This window comes from Balaenoptera borealis (assembly GCF_965194805.1).
Source record: "Balaenoptera borealis genome assembly, chromosome: 13".
NCBI classification, from domain to species: domain Eukaryota; kingdom Metazoa; phylum Chordata; class Mammalia; order Artiodactyla; family Balaenopteridae; genus Balaenoptera; species Balaenoptera borealis.
The window spans coordinates 18,232,669-18,252,821 of record NC_138870.1 but is presented as its reverse complement, the minus strand read 5'-3'; the positions used below and the strand labels follow the sequence as shown (position 1 = coordinate 18,252,821).

Below are 20,153 nucleotides of genomic sequence, written 5' to 3'. Positions count from 1 at the left end.
GACCTTGGCTAGAGCAGCTTCAGTAAAATGGTTGGGTGGCAACCAAAGAGCAATTGTTTGGGAGTGAGTAGGAGTGAGGAAGTGGGACCAGTGAAAGGGACACTCCTGGGAAAGAATTGCTATGTAGGGAAAAAGACAGGGGGCCCTGAATTAGGTGTTCAGGGTTTCTTCAAATTTGAGAGACTTGACCGTGTTTAAACGTAATGAGGGACTTCCCTGGTGGTCCAGTGGTTAAGACTCTGCACTTCCACTGCAGGGGGCAAGGGTTTGATCCCTGGTTGGGGAACTAAGATCCTACATGCCATATAGGGTGGCCAAAAAATAAGATAAAATAAGATAAGATGATAAGATAAAATAAAATAGTAATGATAAAGTGCCAGTAATGAGGGAGAAAGTGAAAATACAGGAGAGAGGACTAATTGAGAGGGTAAAATCCTTGATAAGGTCTTAATCTTGAGTATATTGTTTAAACTGGTCTGCTTTCTGCCCTAGGTTCTTTTAAGGAACAAACTACAGAAACATAAGAACGTAGGATTTTAACAATGTAGAATAGCTTTTGTAGCTGCTGCAAACAATTTCAGTTCTCAGAGAAAGGGGATATATTATGAGAACTTGAGTCAGTCAATAAACCATTCACTGATTTCTGCTCGACTAAATTAATCTGGTGCAGTAAGTGAATGGATACTCATGTAACTATCATTCTAGATGATACAAGTTGCTATGTTTTCTTTGGAAAGCTAACTAGATAGTATTTGACTTGATTTATATCATTTTACTGAGATTACCAATACTGAATGTTAAAAATGATAGTAAATTCAAAATGATAACATCTATCTATATTTTTATAAGACTGATAGGGTGAGAGATTTCTGTTTATCTTATATCTGCTTATTTGGCTATTGCTTATTCGTATCTACCTCCTTTATTAATGAGGGTAAAAAATAACATGGTCTATTGCTGAGGCTGCATTGAAAATCAGTCCGAATTGATGGGCAGGGCCACAAGTTACAGTAAAGAAGGTAAACTCATTCTGGTGGTGATGTAAAATTTAAAGTGGATTTCTTTCTCTTTTAGGTTTTACACTCGTGATTTGCCCATTGATCTCCCTTATGGAAGACCAATTAATGGTTTTGAAACAATTAGGAATTTCAGCTACCATGTTAAATGCTTCTAGTTCTAAGGTATGCGTTTGTGGCTTTTATTGTATCTTATTTTTAATTTACACTCTTCATTGAAGTAGGAACCTTAGCTACAATTGATTTGCTTATAAAATTAAAAAACTGATAACTGTTTACATTGGAGTCGAAAATTACTGCTCATAGGTCAGTTCTAGCCCACTGCCTATTGTGTGTGGTCCATGAAGTAAGATTAGTTTTTATATTTTTAAATGGTTAAAAAAAAAATCAAAAGAAGAATAGTATTTTGTGAAGTGTGAAAGTTACATGAAATTCAAATTTCAGTGGCCATAAATAAAGTTCTATTGGAACAGAATCATGCTGGTTCTTTTATGTGTCGTCTGTGACTGCTTTCATGCTGTAACAGCAGAGTTGAGTAGCTGTGATATGGACCACAACACCAATATTTTCTATCTGGCACTTTACAGGAAATATTTGCTGACTGTTTTATAGTATCCATTCTAAAATAGTGAGCAAGAATTTCTTTTTATGCATTTTAATTAAATACAAAATTGAATTAGTAACAAGATACCCAACCCTTGTGGAATTTCTTCTGTTTGGGAATGGACTCTCTTACCTTTATCTGTAGAATAAAGCATTTCCAAGGTGTTTGTTTTTTAAAAAGCATATTACTGAAAATTTTAAAAATATACAAAAGTAGAGAGAATAGTATAAAAACTGTCATTTATCTGTTAAGTACCTTTAACAGTTATCAGCATATGACCAATTTTTTTCGTCTATATACCCCCATTTTCCCTTCCTGCCCACCCTTGGTTTATTTATTTGAGACAAGTCCTAGACATCATATCATTTCAGTTGTAGCTTCTTCTTCAGTGTGTATCTCTAACATTTTAAAAAGGTAACTACAATGCCATTATCACATCTAAAAAATTTAGTATTAGTTCCTTAAAACCATCAAATAAAAAGATTCAGATTTCTGTCTCATCAAATGTTATTTTTTTTAATCATGGTCCAGATAAGGTTCATGCATTATGTTGTACTGGTTGATATATCCATAGGTTTCCCTTATTTCTTGTTTGTTTCCCATGCAAATTATTGTTTAGGTTGGTTTTTTTGTTTGTTTTTTTGTCCTATACTTTCCTATATTTTGTCTCTTCCTGACTGTATTCTTGTGATGTTGTTTCACTTGTTCCTTTTAGTTAGATCTAAAAGCTTGACTGTATTTGGGCTTTCTTTTCTTTTCTTTTCTTTTTTTGGCAAGAGTATACTTTCCCCTGGTATCACTCAGGAGGTATATAATACCCAGTTATATTTTTGTGACATCAGCTTGATCAGTGGGTTCAGCTTATGTCTGCCTGCTCTATAATTATCAAGTTCTCTATCACCTTTTCATCTAATGGTTTTAGCAGCCACCGATGATTATTGCCTACCTTAGAGCATTATTTAATTAGGAGGTTACAAGATGGTGATTTCTAATTCTCACTTTTTCTTATATTAGCGAGACTTTTTCTGTAAAAAAGAACTTTTTCCTTATTAACTCGTTGCAGATTGAAAGTTCTTTCCCTTTCTTTACCAATTTTCAGAAAGAGTTGGTTTTCCAGCATTCTCCAAAGGTGGTCAATAAGTTCTTTTTTTTCTTTTTTTTTCCAAGTATCATTGTAAACTTATGGATTTTTAACATGTTTGCTGTCTTTTGATCCATAGTTATTATTCTTTTTTTATGGTGAAATAGTCCCATCTTTGAGTAGTGAGAGTCTATCTAAGGTGTCTCCTAAATCTGACTCATAGCTTTTGAGTCTTTGCTTTCTTTTATAAGATACTCTGTGCTCATTTTGTATATTTGCTCCCAGACCTAAAGTCAGCTATGTCTTCAAGAAGCCCTGGTTCTCCTAGTCTTTCCCATATAATTTTGTTTTATTTAAACTCTTGTGTCATTATAACTGCTTTCTCATTCACCAAAATGAATCTGTGGAGAACACTGCCTTCTCATATTGCACTTCTTTAAAACTGAAAAAGAGAGTAATAATAATGGAAAGTACAGTTGACCTTTAAACAGCGTGAGGGTTGGGAGCCCCTAACCGTACACACAGTCAGAAATCTGCAGGTGACTTGTAGTCAGCTCTCCTCATTTCAGGGATTCAACCAACTGCAGATCGTGTAGTACTGTAGTATTTACTACTGAAAAAAATCTGCATATAAATGGACCCATGCAATTCAAATTTGAGTTGTTCCAGGGTCGACTGTAGTTAGAAAGGTGCGATGATTACAAGTTCAGGCCATGTCACTACTGCTTGAAGAGTTGGAGAAAGAGAAAGGTATAAGTCCAGTTTTCTGGTTGCTTTCACTGATCGTTCATAGGATGTGAGGACAACCTTTTTTCCCCTTGCTTCTCCACTTATTCTGTCAGAAGTTCTAGTATTTTTTGGTACCTGCCCTTTTCTGAGGAAATAGCCTTATGTTTGCTCCTCTAAGATTTCTGGGACATTTAGGACCAGCTGAAATATTTAATACACTTTGGCCATTTCTTAACAAAACTAGGAATATCTTGAGGAGTTAACAAACTGCTTTGCTGGGATGATTGAAAGTATTTTGACTTTCTATCACATTCACCACTTCTTTTGGTCCTAATTAGGTTAGAAGGAAAAAATACAACATCCAGTGTTCTAAATATTATAGAAAATAACAACAACACTAAGAACCTAATAGCTGTTAGTTCTTAAGATTTATTCTTGTTACATATGTCAGCGGTCCCCAACCTTTTTGGCACCAGGGACCAGTTTTGTGGAAGACAGTTTTTCCACGGATGGGGGTTAGGGGGGTTGGTGGTTTCAGGATGATTCAAGTGCATTACATTTACTGTGCACTTTATTACATTGTAATATATAGTGAACTAATTATACAGCTCACCATAGTGCTGACAGGAGGCGGAGCTCAGGCAGTGATGCGAGCGATGGAGAACAGCTGTAAATACAGATGAAGCTTTGCTCGCTCGCCGCTCATCTCCTGCTGTGTGGCCCGGTTCCTAACAGGCCACGGACAGGTAGTGTTCTGTGGCCCGGGGGTTGGGGACCCCTGATATATATAATATATAAATATATGTATTTCATATTATAAAAATTTAATGAATAAGGTACTTCATAAAACCTAAATAGATTATGAGTAGATTTGATAACATCATTAAAGTAGCTAGTTCACACATGCATGAAATGATTTCAAATATAATGTTAAAAATTAATAAAACCCACCTTTATCACCATAGCTATTACATTGAGCTTACATTTTGGCATTTATTGTGAAAAATTTAGAATTATGCCTTTATGGAGTAAATGCTTATTGGAGTGTCTTCACATTCATTTTTTTGTTGTCTTTTTTGTCAAATGAGATTATTCTTTTATCAGCAGTCTGGATGTAAGTAAATAACTGAAATGCTGTTTGCACAGCTGCCATGAAGTTTAGTACTGGTACATCATTTTGATTTTAATGCAGTAAACATCTGTTGCTAAAACAGCCCCAAGGCTGTTGCTTCTGAGTAATGAATGTCTTCATTTACCACTGAGTATTGCAGTCTGCTAGCTTAGCTCTACTATCATTGTGTCTGTCTTTCCTTTCAATAGGAGCATGTGAAATGGGTTCATGCTGAAATGGTAAATAAAAACTCCAAGTTAAAGCTAATTTATGTGACTCCAGAGAAAATTGCAAAAAGCAAAATGTTTATGTCAAGACTAGAAAAAGCCTATGAAGCAAGGAGATTTACCCGAATTGCTGTAGACGAAGTTCATTGCTGTAGTCAATGGGGACATGATTTCAGACCTGGTATGTATGTTGTATCTAGAAAACCCACTGATGCTAGGGACTCTTTTCTTACTCAGCTTTGCATGATGGAAATCCCTGCTTCCATTAAAATTATCTTCTTAGGTAGTTATTACTCATTTTTTCTTGCCTTAACATAAGGGAAGTCAAGAGGCAGAATCTTTGATCTCTTTACCCCTCACCCCCATGGTAGTGTTTATTAGTCTAATTGCCTTTATCTTTTGAAATGTGTGCTTATTAGCAAATATTATACCTTGCCATCTTTAGCCATAAAGGTTTACTGACCTCCAGATTCTCCTTCACATCTGTTGAGGAATTTGCATCTGCTTCAAATTTGTCTCTTTTAGTCATCCTTCTGGGTGTCTTTAGCACCCACTTCAGGATCTACACCCAGCTAACTCCTCGGTGTTATAGTTCTGTGGTATATTTTAGTAACCTTATTCTTTGCTTCTCCAACAGAATCCTACAGTCGTAGCCTGAATCAGATTACTCAGACGTGTTCTATGCAAAAATATCTGAAAATTAATTAAACTGTTTGGGTTTTTTTGCTGTTGAGCTGTATGAGCTCTTTATATATTTTGTATATTAACCAACCTCTTACCAGGTATATGATTTGCAAATATTTTCTCCCATTCCATAGGTTGCCTTTCATTATGTTAATGGTTTCCTTTGCTATACAGAAGCTTTTTAATTTGAGGCAACCCCACTTGTTTTTTTGTGTGTGAGTTTTTTTGCTTTTGTGCTATTGCTTTTGGCCTCAGATTCAAAAAATCATTGCCAAGACTGATGTCAAGGAGCTTATCTCATATGTTTTCATCTTGGAGTTTTATGGTTCCAGATATTACGTTCGAGTTTTTAATTCATCTTGAGTTGATTTTTGTATGTGGTGTAAGATAAGGGTCCAGTTTTATTCTTTTGCATGTGGCTGTCCAGTGTTCCCAACACCATTTATTGAAGAAACTATCATTTCCCCATTATATGTTCTTGGCTCCTTTGTAGTAACTTTATTGACTGTATATGCATGAGTTTATTTCTGGGCTCTCTATTCTGTCCCGTCACTTTAGCTATAGCTTTTATTTGTATGTTCTTAAATTTTTATTACTGTAGCTTTGTAATATAGTTTGAAATCAGAAAGTGTAATACCTCCGGCTTTGTTCTTTCTCAGGATTGCTTTGGCTATTTGGGGTCTTTGTGGTCCATACAAACTTTAGGGTGGTTTTTCCTATTTCTGTGAAAAATGCCATTGGACTTTTGATAGGAATTGCACTGAATCTGTGGATTGCGCTGGGTAGTTTGGACATTTTAACAATATTAATTTTTCCAGTTCATGAGCACAGAATATCTTTCCATTTGTTTGTGTCTTCTTCAGTTTCATTCATCAGTGTCTTTTAGTTTTCAGTATAGAGGCATTTCACCTTCTTGGTTAAATTTATTCCTAGGGATTTTATTCTTTTTTGGTCTAGTTTAATTTCTCTTTCTGATAGTTGTTATTAGTGTATAGAAACACAACTGATTTTTGTATTTTGATTTTGTATCCTGCAACTTCGCTGAATTTGTTTATAAGTTCTACAGGTTTTTGGTGGAGTCTTCAGGGTTTTCTATGTATAATATTATGTCATTTGCAAATAGTGAGTTTTATTTCTTTCATTCTGATTTGGATGCCTTTTATTTTGTTTTCTTACCTAATTATTGACTAGGACTTCCAATCTATGTTGAATAAAAGTGGTGAGAGGGGACATCCTTGTCTTGTTCCTGATCTTAGAGGAATAGTTTTCAGCTGTTCACCATTGAGTATGATGTTAGCTGTGGGCTTGTCACATGTGGCCTTTATTATGGTGAGAGTTGTCCCCTCTAAACCTACTTTGTTGAGAGTTTTTATCATGAATGCATGTTGAATTTTGCTTTTTCTGCATCTACTGGGATGATCATGTGATTTTTAGCTTTCATTTTGTTACTGTGGTATATATCACATTGATTGATTTGCAGATGTTGAACCATCCTTGCAATCCTGGAGTAAATCTCACTTCATCATGGTGTATGATCCTTTTAATGTATTGCTGAATTCAGTTTGTTAATATTTTGTTGAGGATTTTTGTATCTATGTTTGTCGTGGATATTGGCCCATAACTTTTCTTGTAGTATTCTTTCCTGGTTTTGGTATCAGGATAATGCTAGCCTCGTAGAATGAGTTTGGAAGTATTCCCTTCTCTTCTGTGTTTTGTAAGAGTTTGAAAAAGACTAGTGTTAATTCTTCTTTAAATTTTTGGTAGAATTCACCAGTGTAGCCATCTGGTCCTGGACTTTAGTTGGGAGGTTTTTGATTACTGATTCAATCTCCTTACTAGTGGTTTGTCTGTTCAGATTTTCTATTTCTTAATGATTTAGTTTTGATAGGTTTTAGGTTTCTAGGAGTTTATCTGTTTCTTCTGAGTTTTCGAATTTGTTGGTATATAATTGTTTACAATACTGTCTGATAATTGTATTTTCATAGTATCAGTTGTTATGTCTCCTTTTTCATTTCTGATTTTATTTATATGAGTCTTCTCTCTTTTTTCTTGTTGAGTATGGCTAACAAGTTGGTCTATTTTGTTTATCTTTTCAAAAAACCAGCTCTTAGTTTCATTGATCTTTTCTATTGTCTTTTTAGTCTCTATTTCTTTTATTTCCACTCTGATCTTTGTTATTTTCTTCCTTCTGCTAACTTTGGGCCTAGTTTGTTCTCCCTATTTTAGTTCCTTGAGATGTAAAGCTAGGTTGTTTATTTGAGATCTTTCTTGTTTCTTAATGTAGATGTTTTTTGCTATGAACTTCCCTCTTAGAACTGCTCTTGCTGCTTCTTGTAAGTTTTGGTATGTTGTATTTCCACTTTCACTTGTCTCAAGACATTGTAAAATTTCTCTTTCTTCATGTGTATCTCAATTAGCATGACTACAACTAAATGCCTCCCAAAAGGCCTGTTCTTTTTCCTTCTGTCTTGTAACTGGGAATCACTATTTGCCCTGTTGCTGTGCTAGATCAAAAACTTTTTTTTTTTTTCTTGATCAAAATCTTTTGATTTGCTTCCCTTCTCCGTGTCTTTCCCTCTTCCTCCCTGTTCTCGTAAGCAATTTCCCCTTCAGTCTTCCCTATCTTAGAAAATCACTTAACCACTCACACGTTTACTCAAGCCAAAGTTTTAGCAGATCTGTTTAGTCAGGGTCTAGTCAGGAGGCAAAAGCTATACCAGTTATTTGAACACAGAGAATTTACATTACATTATGTAAAGAATTGTTAACTAAGTAAAAAGTGATTATAGGCAGCTAACTGAAAAAAGGAAAAGAAAACTCCAAGGTATCATGGAGGTAAAAGCTAGAAGAAGCAACTACCATCCCTAGGGCTGGGGGAACAGGAAGAAAAGGTTGGGATTGATGAGATTTAGAAACCTAGAGGAGGGGCCTTGTGGAGCTGACACTCAGACCCATGGGAGGCCCAGCTCCCTGGTGCTGGTGTCTGTGGAGGCAGAGATAGGGTGGACCTGTGATGAAGTCGGTTCTCCAAAGCTTAGAAAACTGCCAACTGTATTCAGCTGCTGCTAAGTGGTGGCTAAACCTTGCTGGGGCGACATTCTCGAGAACACCAGCAAACGCACAGGAAGCAGACTGGAGGAGCAGCAGTCTTCTTCCTCCCCCAGCCTTGTACTTTGTACTTGTAGGGCCAGCCGGCAAAGCAGAGATTCCCCACGCCAGCACCACAAAGCAGAGTCTAGAAGGGTGGAGTTGGAGCTGAGAACAAATGACTTCATGGTGGTACATTGTCCTTGACTTATCCTACCTCTGCAGATCCGGCCCACCACCAAGTCCTGTCACCTCCACCTCTCAGTTGAATCTCAAGCTTGTCCACTTCTCTGTGTATGTACTGCTATTTCTCAAGTCCAGCTGGGCTCCTTTCCATCAGTCTACTACAGTAGCTCCCTGGCTGGTCTGTGTTCCGGTCTTACCCTTTTACAGTTCATCCTCCACCCAGCAACCAAATCAAATCATGTTACTTCCCTCCCTAAACTACCCAGCAGATTCTCTTTGTACTTAGAATAAAATCTATATTCTTAACTGGGGTCCCTAAGACCGTATGTGATCTGTCCCCTGTTTGTCTCTGCCCAATTTCCCCTCACATGTTATACTCCAGCTACAATAAGGTTATCATGATGACCACTTACCATGCCCTGATAATCAGATACTTATTGGTTTACTCCTTGCATTGTCAGATTTCTTTGCTTGAATTGTAGTTCTGTTTGCATAGCATCTTTGTCTTGTTCTCACTTTATCTCTGGTGCCTAGGTCTCTAGGTGCTTGGCACATAATTAAAAGTGTTCAACATATGCCAGTTGATGAATAGATGAATCTTGGACTCTCTCCCCCACCCACCACCATATCCCAATAGTCACTAGGACCTATGGGGTTCCAGTTCATGTATTTCAGTCTTTTCTTTCTGATTTATTCTCAGTGTCATGCCTTATTTCATATTCACTGTTTTTTGTTTTCCAGTCTGTCATTGCCACCTTTTAACTCATCTCCCTTTCTTCAGCCTTTTGCTTTACTCCAGCCCATCCTTCACACTTCCACCAAAAGACAATTCCTGAAACATAGACTGTGTCCTTTATCTGCTTGAAAAATCACACGACTCCTCATTTCCTATAGGACAAAGTTCTGGCTCCTTAGAATCAACCAACTGTTCAGTTCATAGTCTTACTTAAACCTGCCTTTTTATACTCTTTGGAGTAACAGTATCGGTCAGGGTTTGGGCAGGGAAGCTGAGCTATTATGAATGTTAAGGGATAAGGGATTTATTCTAGGAAGCAGACCTTGCACAGTTGTGGGAGGAGCTGGGGAAGGGAAGGTCTGGAGGGGGAGTTGGAGGATCAGAGGAAAGTCACTGACTAGCCCTGGAGCACTGGTGTGGGAGCACCAACCGGAGCTTGTAGGGGAATCTGCAACTGGCGTGGCCACTGCCAAAGGGGCCGCACAGGGGGAGCTCAGGCAGGTCTCTGGTTAGTTTCCTCCCAGTAGCCGTCACCTCCGTGGGTCTGCTGCCAGGCCTCTAGGGGGACAGTGTTGATCAGCGAAGCCTACAGTTGGGAAGAAGAGCTGAAGGAGGAGTGGGGAAGAACTGGAACAGGCTGGCACTGGCTGGGCACTTGTCCACCATCCTATCTGCCGGGAAGGCCCTTCAGAGAGTGTAGCAGCTGCTTCCCTCCTGCCTCCCAGGCCTTACACAGGTTCCTCTTCTGGTCCAGCTGTAACTTGGAACCATCCAGGGAATAGAATAGAGTTCCCAGCCGACTGGGGTTGACAGTAGGTCCATCTAGCACAGCACCCTGTGATCTAGCCCCTCTGAACTGCTCGCTGATACCTGAACCTACCGAGTGATTTCATGCCAGTGTGTTTGCCGTGTGTGTGTATGCTGCTTCCTCTGCCTGATGTTTTCTTCTTCTTCCCTTCCTCCCGAACTTCTGCTGGATTCTTCCAGACCCAACTCAGATGTTATGTCCCTTGAAGCTTTCACAACTTCCCAAGCAGTTACTTTCTGTTCCCTGTTTTCATAGGAGTCCTCTACCTTAGCACTGAGCCATTTCTCCCACATTTCTTTTTCACTTTTCTCCAAATAGTTTAAGTACTTAAGGGTGTACTCATAGACAACTTATCTAGTGACTTAGATGTGTCTGATAAATATGAGCCCAGAATGGCTTTCCTGAAGTGGGTTATATAAAAACCAATGCCCTCACCAAGCGTTTTCTGTTCTGAGTTTGCCACTCTTGGATGATACCTGTGGTAGAAGGGTTTTGACTGATGGTCTTTTTATCTCTCGTCAGTTGCCATAGATTCAAACACTATGGCTCCTCCCACTCTGCCTCTCGAATCCACTGTTCAGCAGATATAGACCAGTGCTCAGCTGATTGGAAATGTTGTGGTATTCCCTACTGAAGACACCTATGGCCAAGAACAGTGTTTCTGAAGAACCAGTTAAAAGTAGAGTAAAGCCTGTCTATCACCAAGGCTAGGGAGCAACCACAGCTTAGATACAGATGGCTGTGGAAGTAAAATTGCAGTCATCTTGATGATCTGCAGAATGTTAGCAGGTGTAATTTACTCCTTAAAGGATAGGAAGAGGCTACTTTGTATTTTTTTTTTTTTTCCCCAGATTATAAGGCCCTTGGTATTTTGAAGCGGCAGTTCCCCAGTGCATCGCTAATTGGGCTGACTGCAACTGCGACCAGTCATGTATTGAAGGATGCTCAGAAAATACTGTGTGTTGAAAAGTGTTTTACTTTTACAGCTTCTTTTAATCGGCCAAATCTCTATTATGAGGTATGTAACTTTTATGTCAGTTTATTTTGTGAAGGATTTCGGAAGAAAGGTTACTTTTTCATTATGTCTATTTACATGAGTCACAGTTAATTATGTTTAAAAGTTTAAAAAAATCAAGTGAGTATAAGCAGACTTACTAAAGAATGCTTTCTTTGCATAGCTCCTGTGCAATTTAATTCTTTGCTCGGTTAAGTAGAAAACACTGCCTCATTAAGTTTGCATACATGCTTTCTTATGCAAGGATGGAGAGAAAGCGTGTATCGATACTGAGGACCCTAATGACATCTCTATAGAAATTAATTATGAAATAATGCAAAAATTAATATACCACTAAAGATTTGCTATTACTCCCTATTTAGATTTTATCTGATATACAACCTTGAAAGGTAAATAACCTCACAGCTGTTTTTACTTTCCAATCCGTTTAAGGACAGACTTAATATTTTTCTGAGCTCTTACTGACTAGTTGTTTCTGCCATGGTTTATGTTTTTACAAAAGTAGCATCAGAAAATTTAAAAAGTCTCTGTCTTTACAAGTTATTTACTGCTTTTGTGCCTCCTCTCTCTGGTAAATTCAAAAATAAGGATCAAGAAGAGTCTGGGAGGTGATAGGGTCAGATGGGCGAGTGAAAGAGTAATAGAAAAAAACACCATGCCCAAGAAAGAGTGGCGCCTTGAAAGTTGTAAGTAAACGACCGCATGAATGGTATTCATTAATTTACTTTTTAGTAAGTTGACTTTTTTTTTAGGTTCGGCAGAAGCCCTCAAGCACTGAAGATTTTATTGAGGATATTGTAAAGCTCATTAATGGAAGATACAAGGGGCAATCAGGTAATATAGAAACAAACCAAGTTTGAAGACTGAGAGAGAACTTTCCAAAAGTAGCAAATATTATTTACACTAATACACTGAGAAAAAGATTAGCACCAGAAATATTAATGCATGGCAGAAGATACTTGAAAATATCATGATAAAATTAATTTGCTTGGTGATCTTAGAAATCAGGTGTGGCATTTGCTAATTACACAGATTATGAGTCATAAAACTGATTTATTTTTGCTTATTTACACTTAATTGCATTAAAGAGTGGACATATTGACATAATGTTAATTATCAACAGCACATATTTAGTAAGTATCCACTGTATATGATTGAAGGTTAAGCAGTGATTTTCTAAAGGGATATAAAATATAGTTCCTTATAGTAAAGGACACATTAAAGAAATAAACAGTACATACTGAATGAGCTAAGTATAGAGTTGAGAGTGCGTATAACATGTGTTCCAGGATTAATGTAGAGACAAGTGTTACTAAAGCAAAGAGTTGGTGTAAAAGTAACATTTCAAAACTATTCTGTAGATTTTCAGGAGATATTAATAGGGGCCATGGGTAAAAGGAGTTCCAGGGTCAAATAAGTTTGAGAAAGGCTGCAGCTGTTTATTCCTCCTGAAGAGTCACAGGGTGTATCAGCACCTTAGAAGTTCTGACCAGCCCTGCAAACAAGGAGACACACGTGTTTGTCTTTGTTAACCTTCCCAAACTTATTTGCACACGAAACTCTTTTCTCATAGCATGCTTGTTAATATCTTGTGGAGCTGTGGGGCATCAGTTTGAGAAAGACTATGTAGTGGGAGATAAAGTTGGAGAGAGAACTGAGATAATGGGAACCCAAGCTGGTGGCTCCAGGCTTGTTACTGCTCTGGAGCAAGTTGGTGATCAGACCTTGAATTACACTGAAAAATCAGTATGTGTTCAGGGCCTTGGAATTTTTCATAATTCTTATTTTCCCCCATGCATTGTAATTATCAGCCTCTTCAGTGTGTGAGTTAAAACTTTTCTAGGAATGTACTATATATATCTAACCATTTCTTTTACTACAGGAATAATATATTGCTTTTCTCAGAAAGACTCTGAGCAAGTTACAGTGAGTTTACAGAAACTGGGGATTCCTGCAGGGGCATACCATGCCAATATGGAACCAGAAGACAAGACCAAGGTTCACAGAAGATGGTCAGCTAGTGAAATTCAGGTTAAGTAATAGATCTTCAATAGAAGCCCAATTCACCTTTGAATATATTTTAACTTGACTTCATTAATATATAAAATGTTAACACATTTTAGGTAGTAGTGGCAACAGTTGCATTTGGTATGGGAATTGATAAACCAGATGTGAGGTTTGTTATTCATCATTCAATGAGTAAATCCATGGAAAACTATTACCAAGAGAGTGGACGTGCAGGTATGTGTAATTCACATCCAGAAATAATTTTTTTTTAATGTTTATTTATTTATTTGGCTGCGTCAGGTCTTAGTTGCAGTGTGTGGGCTCTTTCGTGGCGCGCAGGCTTCTCTCTAGTTGTGGCACATGGGCTCCAGAGTGCGCGGGCTCAGTAGTTGCAGCTTGTGGGCTTAGTTGCTCCACAGCATGTGGGATCTTAGTTACCTGACCAGGGATTGAACCCGTGCCCCCTGCATTGGAAGGCGGGTTCTTAACCACTGGACCACCAGGGAAGTCCCCTAGAAATAATTTTTAAAGAGCTTTAAAAACACTATAAATGATGTTTAATAATACTGTATTTTTAATCTTCTTTATTGGCTAGTATTTTTATAACAAACAATGAAATCTTTTTTGTAGTTTTATATTTGCCTATGGAGAAATTTTATTTATGTTCTATTGGAGTGTCATGAATTATTTCTTCTCATCTTTGCTAAAATAATTTGATGTCCATCTTTGCCTCCTGAATTTTTAATTAGTGGTTTCAAGTCTATAATTTAAATAACTGGATTACTTATGGACACATCTTTAAGCTAGTAAGGCTGATTATTGATAGATCTCTTTAGTCATTTTTTTAAAAATTTGAGGGCAGCTGTTACAAATTAACCTTCACAGCTCCGTCTGAAATTTCTAGATATATATTTAGACTACGAAATATTGCCAGCAAATTTTATATATTATTTTTGCATGTTTGACTTTTTAAAGTAATTATGCAATCTCAAGATTCTTCCCACTGCAGGTCGAGATGACATGAAAGCAGACTGTGTTTTGTATTATGGCTTTGGAGATATATTCAGGATAAGTTCAATGGTGGTGATGGAAAATGTGGGACAACAGAAGCTCTATGAGATGGTGTCATACTGCCAAAACATAAGCAAGTAAGCACACACCTTTTTGTCACTTTTGTCAATTAAAGACAAGCACAGTATGAAAGCATATGACATTACTTTGAGTCCTTACTCAAGTGAGTAAATACATTAGTGAAACATCAAGTGCAAACCAGTAAAAGCAGATGTCTGAAGGGTGGGAACCAGTACATGAACCTGCAGGATGCCTGAATCTAAGAAAATATATTCTCAGATACAGAGAACAAAGTAGTGGTTACCAGTGGGGAGGGTCAGGGAGGAGCAGTATAGGGGTGGGGGTGTGGGAGGTACTGCAACACAGGGAATATAGCTAATATTTTGTAATAACTGTTAATGGAAAGGAACCTTTAAAAACTGTATAAAAGTTAAAAAAATAAATAAATAGTATCTTAAGTCTAAAAAAAAGAAAAAAGTCATTCTCTGTTTGGGAAGGATAGCGGTTAACTTTTTTCTAAATGTTTGGTAGAATTCACCTGTGAAGCCATCTAGTGCTGGTCTTTTGTTTCTTGGGAGTTTTTAAATTACTGATTCAATTTCATTACTGGTAATTGGTCTGTTCATATTTTTTATTACTTCCTCGTTCAGTCTTGGGCGATTGTACATTTCTAGGAATTTGTCCATTTCATCTAGGTTGTCCATTTTATTGGCAAATGGTTGTTCATAGTAGTCTCTTTGATCTTTTGTATTTCTGTAGTATTGGTTGTAACTTCTTTTTCATTTCTGATTTTACTGATTTCAGCTCTCTCTTTTTTTCTTGATGAGTCTGGCTAAAAGTTTATCAATTCTGTTTATCTTTTCAAAGAACCAGCTCTTAGTTTCATTGATCTTTTCCATTGTTTTTTTAGTCTCTAGTTCATTTATTTCTGCTCTGAACTTTATGATTTCTTTCCTTTTAACTATCTTTGGGTTTTGTTTGTCTTTCTTTTTCTAGTTCCTTTAAGTGTAAGGTTAGGGTGTTTATCTGAGATTTTTCTTGTTTCCTGAGGTGAGATTATATCACTATAAATTTCCCTCTTAGAAAGCTTTTGCTCCATTCCATAGATTATAAATCATTGTGTTTGTTTTCATTTGTTTCCAGGTATTTTTGCATTTCTTCTTTGATTCTTCAGTGATTCACTGGTTGTTTAGTAGCATATTGTTTAGCCCCTGCATGTTTTGTGTTTTTTGCATTTTTTTCTTGTAGTTGATTTCTAGTCTCATAGTGTTGTGGTTGGAAAAGATGATTGATATTATTTACTTTTCTTAAATTTACCAAGGCTTGTTTTGTGGCCTAGCATGTGATGTCCTGGAGAATGTTCCATGTGCACTTGAAAAGAATATGTATTCTGCTGCTTTTGGATAGAATGTTCTATATGTATCTATTGAATCAGTCTGATCTAATGTGTCATTTAAGGCCAGTGTTTCCTTATTGATTTTCTGTCTGGATCATCTGTCCATTGATGTAAGTGGGGTATTACAGTCCCTTACTATTACTGTGTTACTGTCAGTTTCTCCCTTTTTGTCTGTTAATATTTGCTTTATGTATTTAGGTGGTCCTACGTTGGGTGTATATATATTAACAATTGTTATATCTTCTTGGATTGACTCCTTGATCATTATGTAATGTCCTTCTTGAGTCTTGTAACAGTCTTCCTTTTAAAGTCTGTTTTGTCTTATATGAGTATTGTCACCCCCACTTTCTTTTGATTTCCATTTGCATGGAATAACTTTTTCCATCCCCTCACTTTCATTCTGTGGGTACCTTTAGAGCTGAGGTGAATCTCTTGTGGGTAGCATATATATGCAGGTCTTGATTTTGTATCCATTCAGCCACTCTGTGTCTTTTGATTGGAACATTTAGTCCATTTACAGTTAATGGAATTATTGATAGGTATGTACTTATTGCCATTTGGCTAATTGTTTTGGGGTGGTTTTGTAGGTCTTTTTTGTTCCTTCTTTTGCTCTCTTGTGATTTGATGACTCTCTTTAGTGTTATGTTTGAATTCCTTTTTCTTTATTGTGTGTTTATCTATAATAGATTTTTGGTTTGTGGGTACCATGAGGTTTATATATGGCAGTTTCTCTCTATATATACATGATTGTTTTAAGTTGCTGGTCTCTTAATTTCAAATGCATTTTAACAATCCTGCATTTGTACTCCTCTCCCCAACAATTACTATTTTTAGTCTCAGTCATCTTTGTAGTCTTATTGCCTATCATATAAAAATGACTCAAAATTTTTGAAATAAGCAGCAATTAGATCGTGATAGAAAATGGCATTTCTTTCCTATGGATGCCACAATAATCTAGTTTAAAAAATGAGAAAACGAAAATTTCCTTAAAATATCCAATATCCAGTAGCCCCCATGAAGCATATTTTGGGGTTTAGACTCAAACTGATACTGTAAAATACAAGAAACTGCTATCAGGAAGAGTCTCTTAATACAGGCATACCTTGGAGATATTGCAGTTTCAGTTTGAGACCACTGCAATAAACTGAATATTGCAGTAAAGCAAGTCACATGAATCTTTTGGTTTCCCAGTGCACATATGTTATTTTTACACTATACTGTAATCTGCTAAGTGTGCGATAGGATTATGTCTATAAAAATAAGGGACATACCTTAATTTAAAAATTCTTTATTACTAATAAATGGCAGCCATCATCTGTGCCTTCAGCAAATTGTAGTAGTAATTCAGACTACTGATCACAGCTCACCATAACAATATAATAATATTGGAAATGTTTGAAACATTGCGAGTATTATGAAATTGTGACACAGAGACATGAAGCGAGCAAATGCTGTTAGAAAAATGGTGCCAATGGACTTGCTCAGTGCAGGATTGCCACAAACCTTCAGTTTGTAAAAAACACAGTATCTGCAGAGCACAGTAAAGCAAACTGCAGTAAAACAAGGTATGCCTGTAGTTGTGAAATACTGAATCTCAGACAATTTTTTAAAAGCAATGTCTATTAACAACATATGGAAAAAATTATTGTACATGGTGGACAGAATAATGGTCACCCAAAGATGTCCACATCTGAATCCCTGGAACCTGTGAGTGTGCTACTTTACATGGCAAAAGGGAATTAAGGTTGCAGTCAGCTGATCTTAAAAGAGGGAGGTAATCCTGAATTATTTAGGTGGACCCACTGTAATCACAAGGGTTCTTAAATGTGGAAGGAGGCATAAGATGTCAGAGTGATGTGAAGACTTAACCCATTGTTGTTGGCTTTGAAGATAGAGGAAAGGGGGCCATGAGCCCAGGAATGCAGGCAGTCTTTAGTCTGGAAAGGGCAAGGAAACAGATTCTCCCCAGGAGCCTCCAGGAGAAATCCAGCCCTGCTGACACCTTGATGTTAATCCAGTGAGACCCATGTCAGCGTTCTAACCTACAAAAATGTAAGATAATAAATTTGTGTTGTTTTAAGCCACCAAGTTTGTGGTAATGTTATGGCAGCAATAGGAAATTAATACAGTATATAACTCTGTATTTTAAAATAGGGATTCTTAAAACTCTATTAATTATTTGATGATTTGTATCTCTGATGTGTTTGCAGCTGTCGCCGTGTGTTGATAGCTCAACATTTTGATGAAGTATGGAGCCCAGAAACATGCAACAAAATGTGTGATAATTGCTGTAAAGAGATTTGTGAGTTGTTTTTTAAATCCTTATAGGCTAATATTTATATGTAGGAATACATGAGGGCAATATTAGACACCCAAAATGGATTTAAAAGAATAAGCAAGGTGTGAATAGAATTTCCCAGATTCAAGAGTGACAACATGAAGTTTTGAAACAGAGGCAAAATTAAAAGCCATATGTGTATGCATTTATTTTATGTTGCTACACTGAGGACATGTTAAATTTTTAAGAAATGAAGGGAAAAGTTTAAAAACCTTCTGAATAGAAATACTATTTTAAGTAAGAGAACGCTAACCTCTTGTGATAATCTCTAATGCTTTATAGTTACTGATTGGGAAGAGAAATTTAGTGCAAAATAAGAGACTACAGCGTATCATTTTTGATCCAGATAATGGCTAACCACTCATAAGACACTAATTTAGCAGTGCGTTGGTGCTGTCTTTTCACTTTTTAAAATCCTGTGTGTATGTGTATTATTGGAAGAGCTGGACTAACCCATTCCTCACTGAGTTCTGATGCCTTGGTTGGTGAAGGTCACAATTTTAACTTTGCAGCTAGAGAAAATTATTTATGATTATTTGATTATTTTATACTGACCAAATTAACAAGAGCCTGATACATACATCGGAGTGCTAGTATCAGTAATTGGGAATAACTGTCCACGACATTCTTGTCATGAAATTAGAGTCCCTAGGAAGCCATACCGGTTGTCAGAATATTGCTTAATGAGCACGCATCAGGTAACATGAAGAACAGACTGACTCGCCTACGAACACCAAGTATTTGTCATAATCATGTTTGGCTGACACTCTTTGGTTCCTAGAGCATACCCAAAGGCCTTCTGATAACCAGATTATTTTCTTTACATCACTTAAATCTCAGTGTCTTACAGAGACTATAGCTTAATCTAGTGATAAGAGACTTGAGCAGTAGTCTTAGTTCAGAACATAGAAACAAATCAGTGTTTAGGGTGGCTCACACTGGGTGAAGACATTTTTTAAACCAGTCTAACCACTTAGGACAGCCTATCCTTGCCCTAATTTTGAAATCCCATTCACCTGTAACCATGCCTCTTTCATTACAGCATTTGAAAGAAAGAATATAACAGCGTACTGCAGGGATCTAATCAAGATCCTGAAGCAGGCAGAGGAACTGAAAGAAAAGCTCACGCCGCTGAAACTGATCGACTCTTGGATGGGAAAGGGTGCAGCGAAATTGAGAGTAGCAGGTGTTGCTCCTCCCGCACTCCCTCGTGAAGACCTGGAGAAAATTATCGCGCACTTTCTTATACGGCAGTATCTCAAGTATATACAAACCCGTATCTTGCCCTTTCATGTTGTCTTTATGATTCTCATTTTTATAACTGCAGCAGAACAAATGGTTTTGTGGTTGTTTCATAAGAACTTTTAAACCCTATGCAAAATTTACCTAGTAAACAAATTCAAACTTTGATTACTGTATGTCAAAAAAGCACAAAAAATACTTTCTATAAACTGCATTTTTATACTAAAAGTTTTATATTTCATATCAACGTTACTTAAAATTATTGCACTTTATTTTTTTTTTTATAAACTTCAGTTTGTTGTCTGCAACTTGTCAAAACCTGATTGTTGGCCTTTATCTTCTACAGAGAAGACTACAGTTTTACAGCTTATGCTACCATCTCATATCTGAAAATAGGACCTAAAGCTAATCTTCTGAACAATGAGGAACATGTTATTACCATGCAAGTAAAGAAGCCCATGCAGAGCTGTTTCAGGGTAGTTATTAATTTTTAATTTTTATATATTTGAAAAAGACATTAAAGCCTATGGGATGCTTTTCTTTAACTAGTACTCTCCTGCGTCCAGTGGAGCATAGTAAGAGATTAAGTCAGTTTTCTTCCTGGAATCTGGGTATAGAAGAGAGAAAACCTACTTTTGTGTTCTGTAGAGGTATTAAGTAGAATTTAGACTAGCTTTTTAATAGACTAGGGGTTTCCAACCTTCTGGGATGTGAAGACTCCATTTAATGTCTGATGTTATGAGGCACCCTGCCCTTGCTTGTGGTCACTATTGGCTGAGAAGTCTGCCTGCGCAGCAGAGGTTGAAAAGCACTGT

The 20,153-nt window shown here is 37.0% G+C and overlaps 1 protein-coding gene across 1 annotated transcript in view; it reads left to right on the top strand.

Annotated features, from left to right (window-relative positions):
- Positions 1–20,153, top strand: part of RECQL (RecQ like helicase) — a 35,983-nt gene that overhangs the window by 14,743 nt on the left and 1,087 nt on the right. Inside the window, exons 5-14 of the mRNA XM_082351986.1 lie at positions 1,075–1,181; positions 4,751–4,949; positions 11,121–11,287; positions 12,037–12,118; positions 13,167–13,315; positions 13,408–13,525; positions 14,301–14,439; positions 17,969–18,060; positions 19,139–19,358; positions 19,685–19,814. Coding sequence (XP_082208112.1) covers positions 1,075–1,181; positions 4,751–4,949; positions 11,121–11,287; positions 12,037–12,118; positions 13,167–13,315; positions 13,408–13,525; positions 14,301–14,439; positions 17,969–18,060; positions 19,139–19,358; positions 19,685–19,814 — 1,403 coding nt within the window. The remainder of the gene's footprint in view (positions 1–1,074; positions 1,182–4,750; positions 4,950–11,120; positions 11,288–12,036; positions 12,119–13,166; positions 13,316–13,407; positions 13,526–14,300; positions 14,440–17,968; positions 18,061–19,138; positions 19,359–19,684; positions 19,815–20,153) is intronic.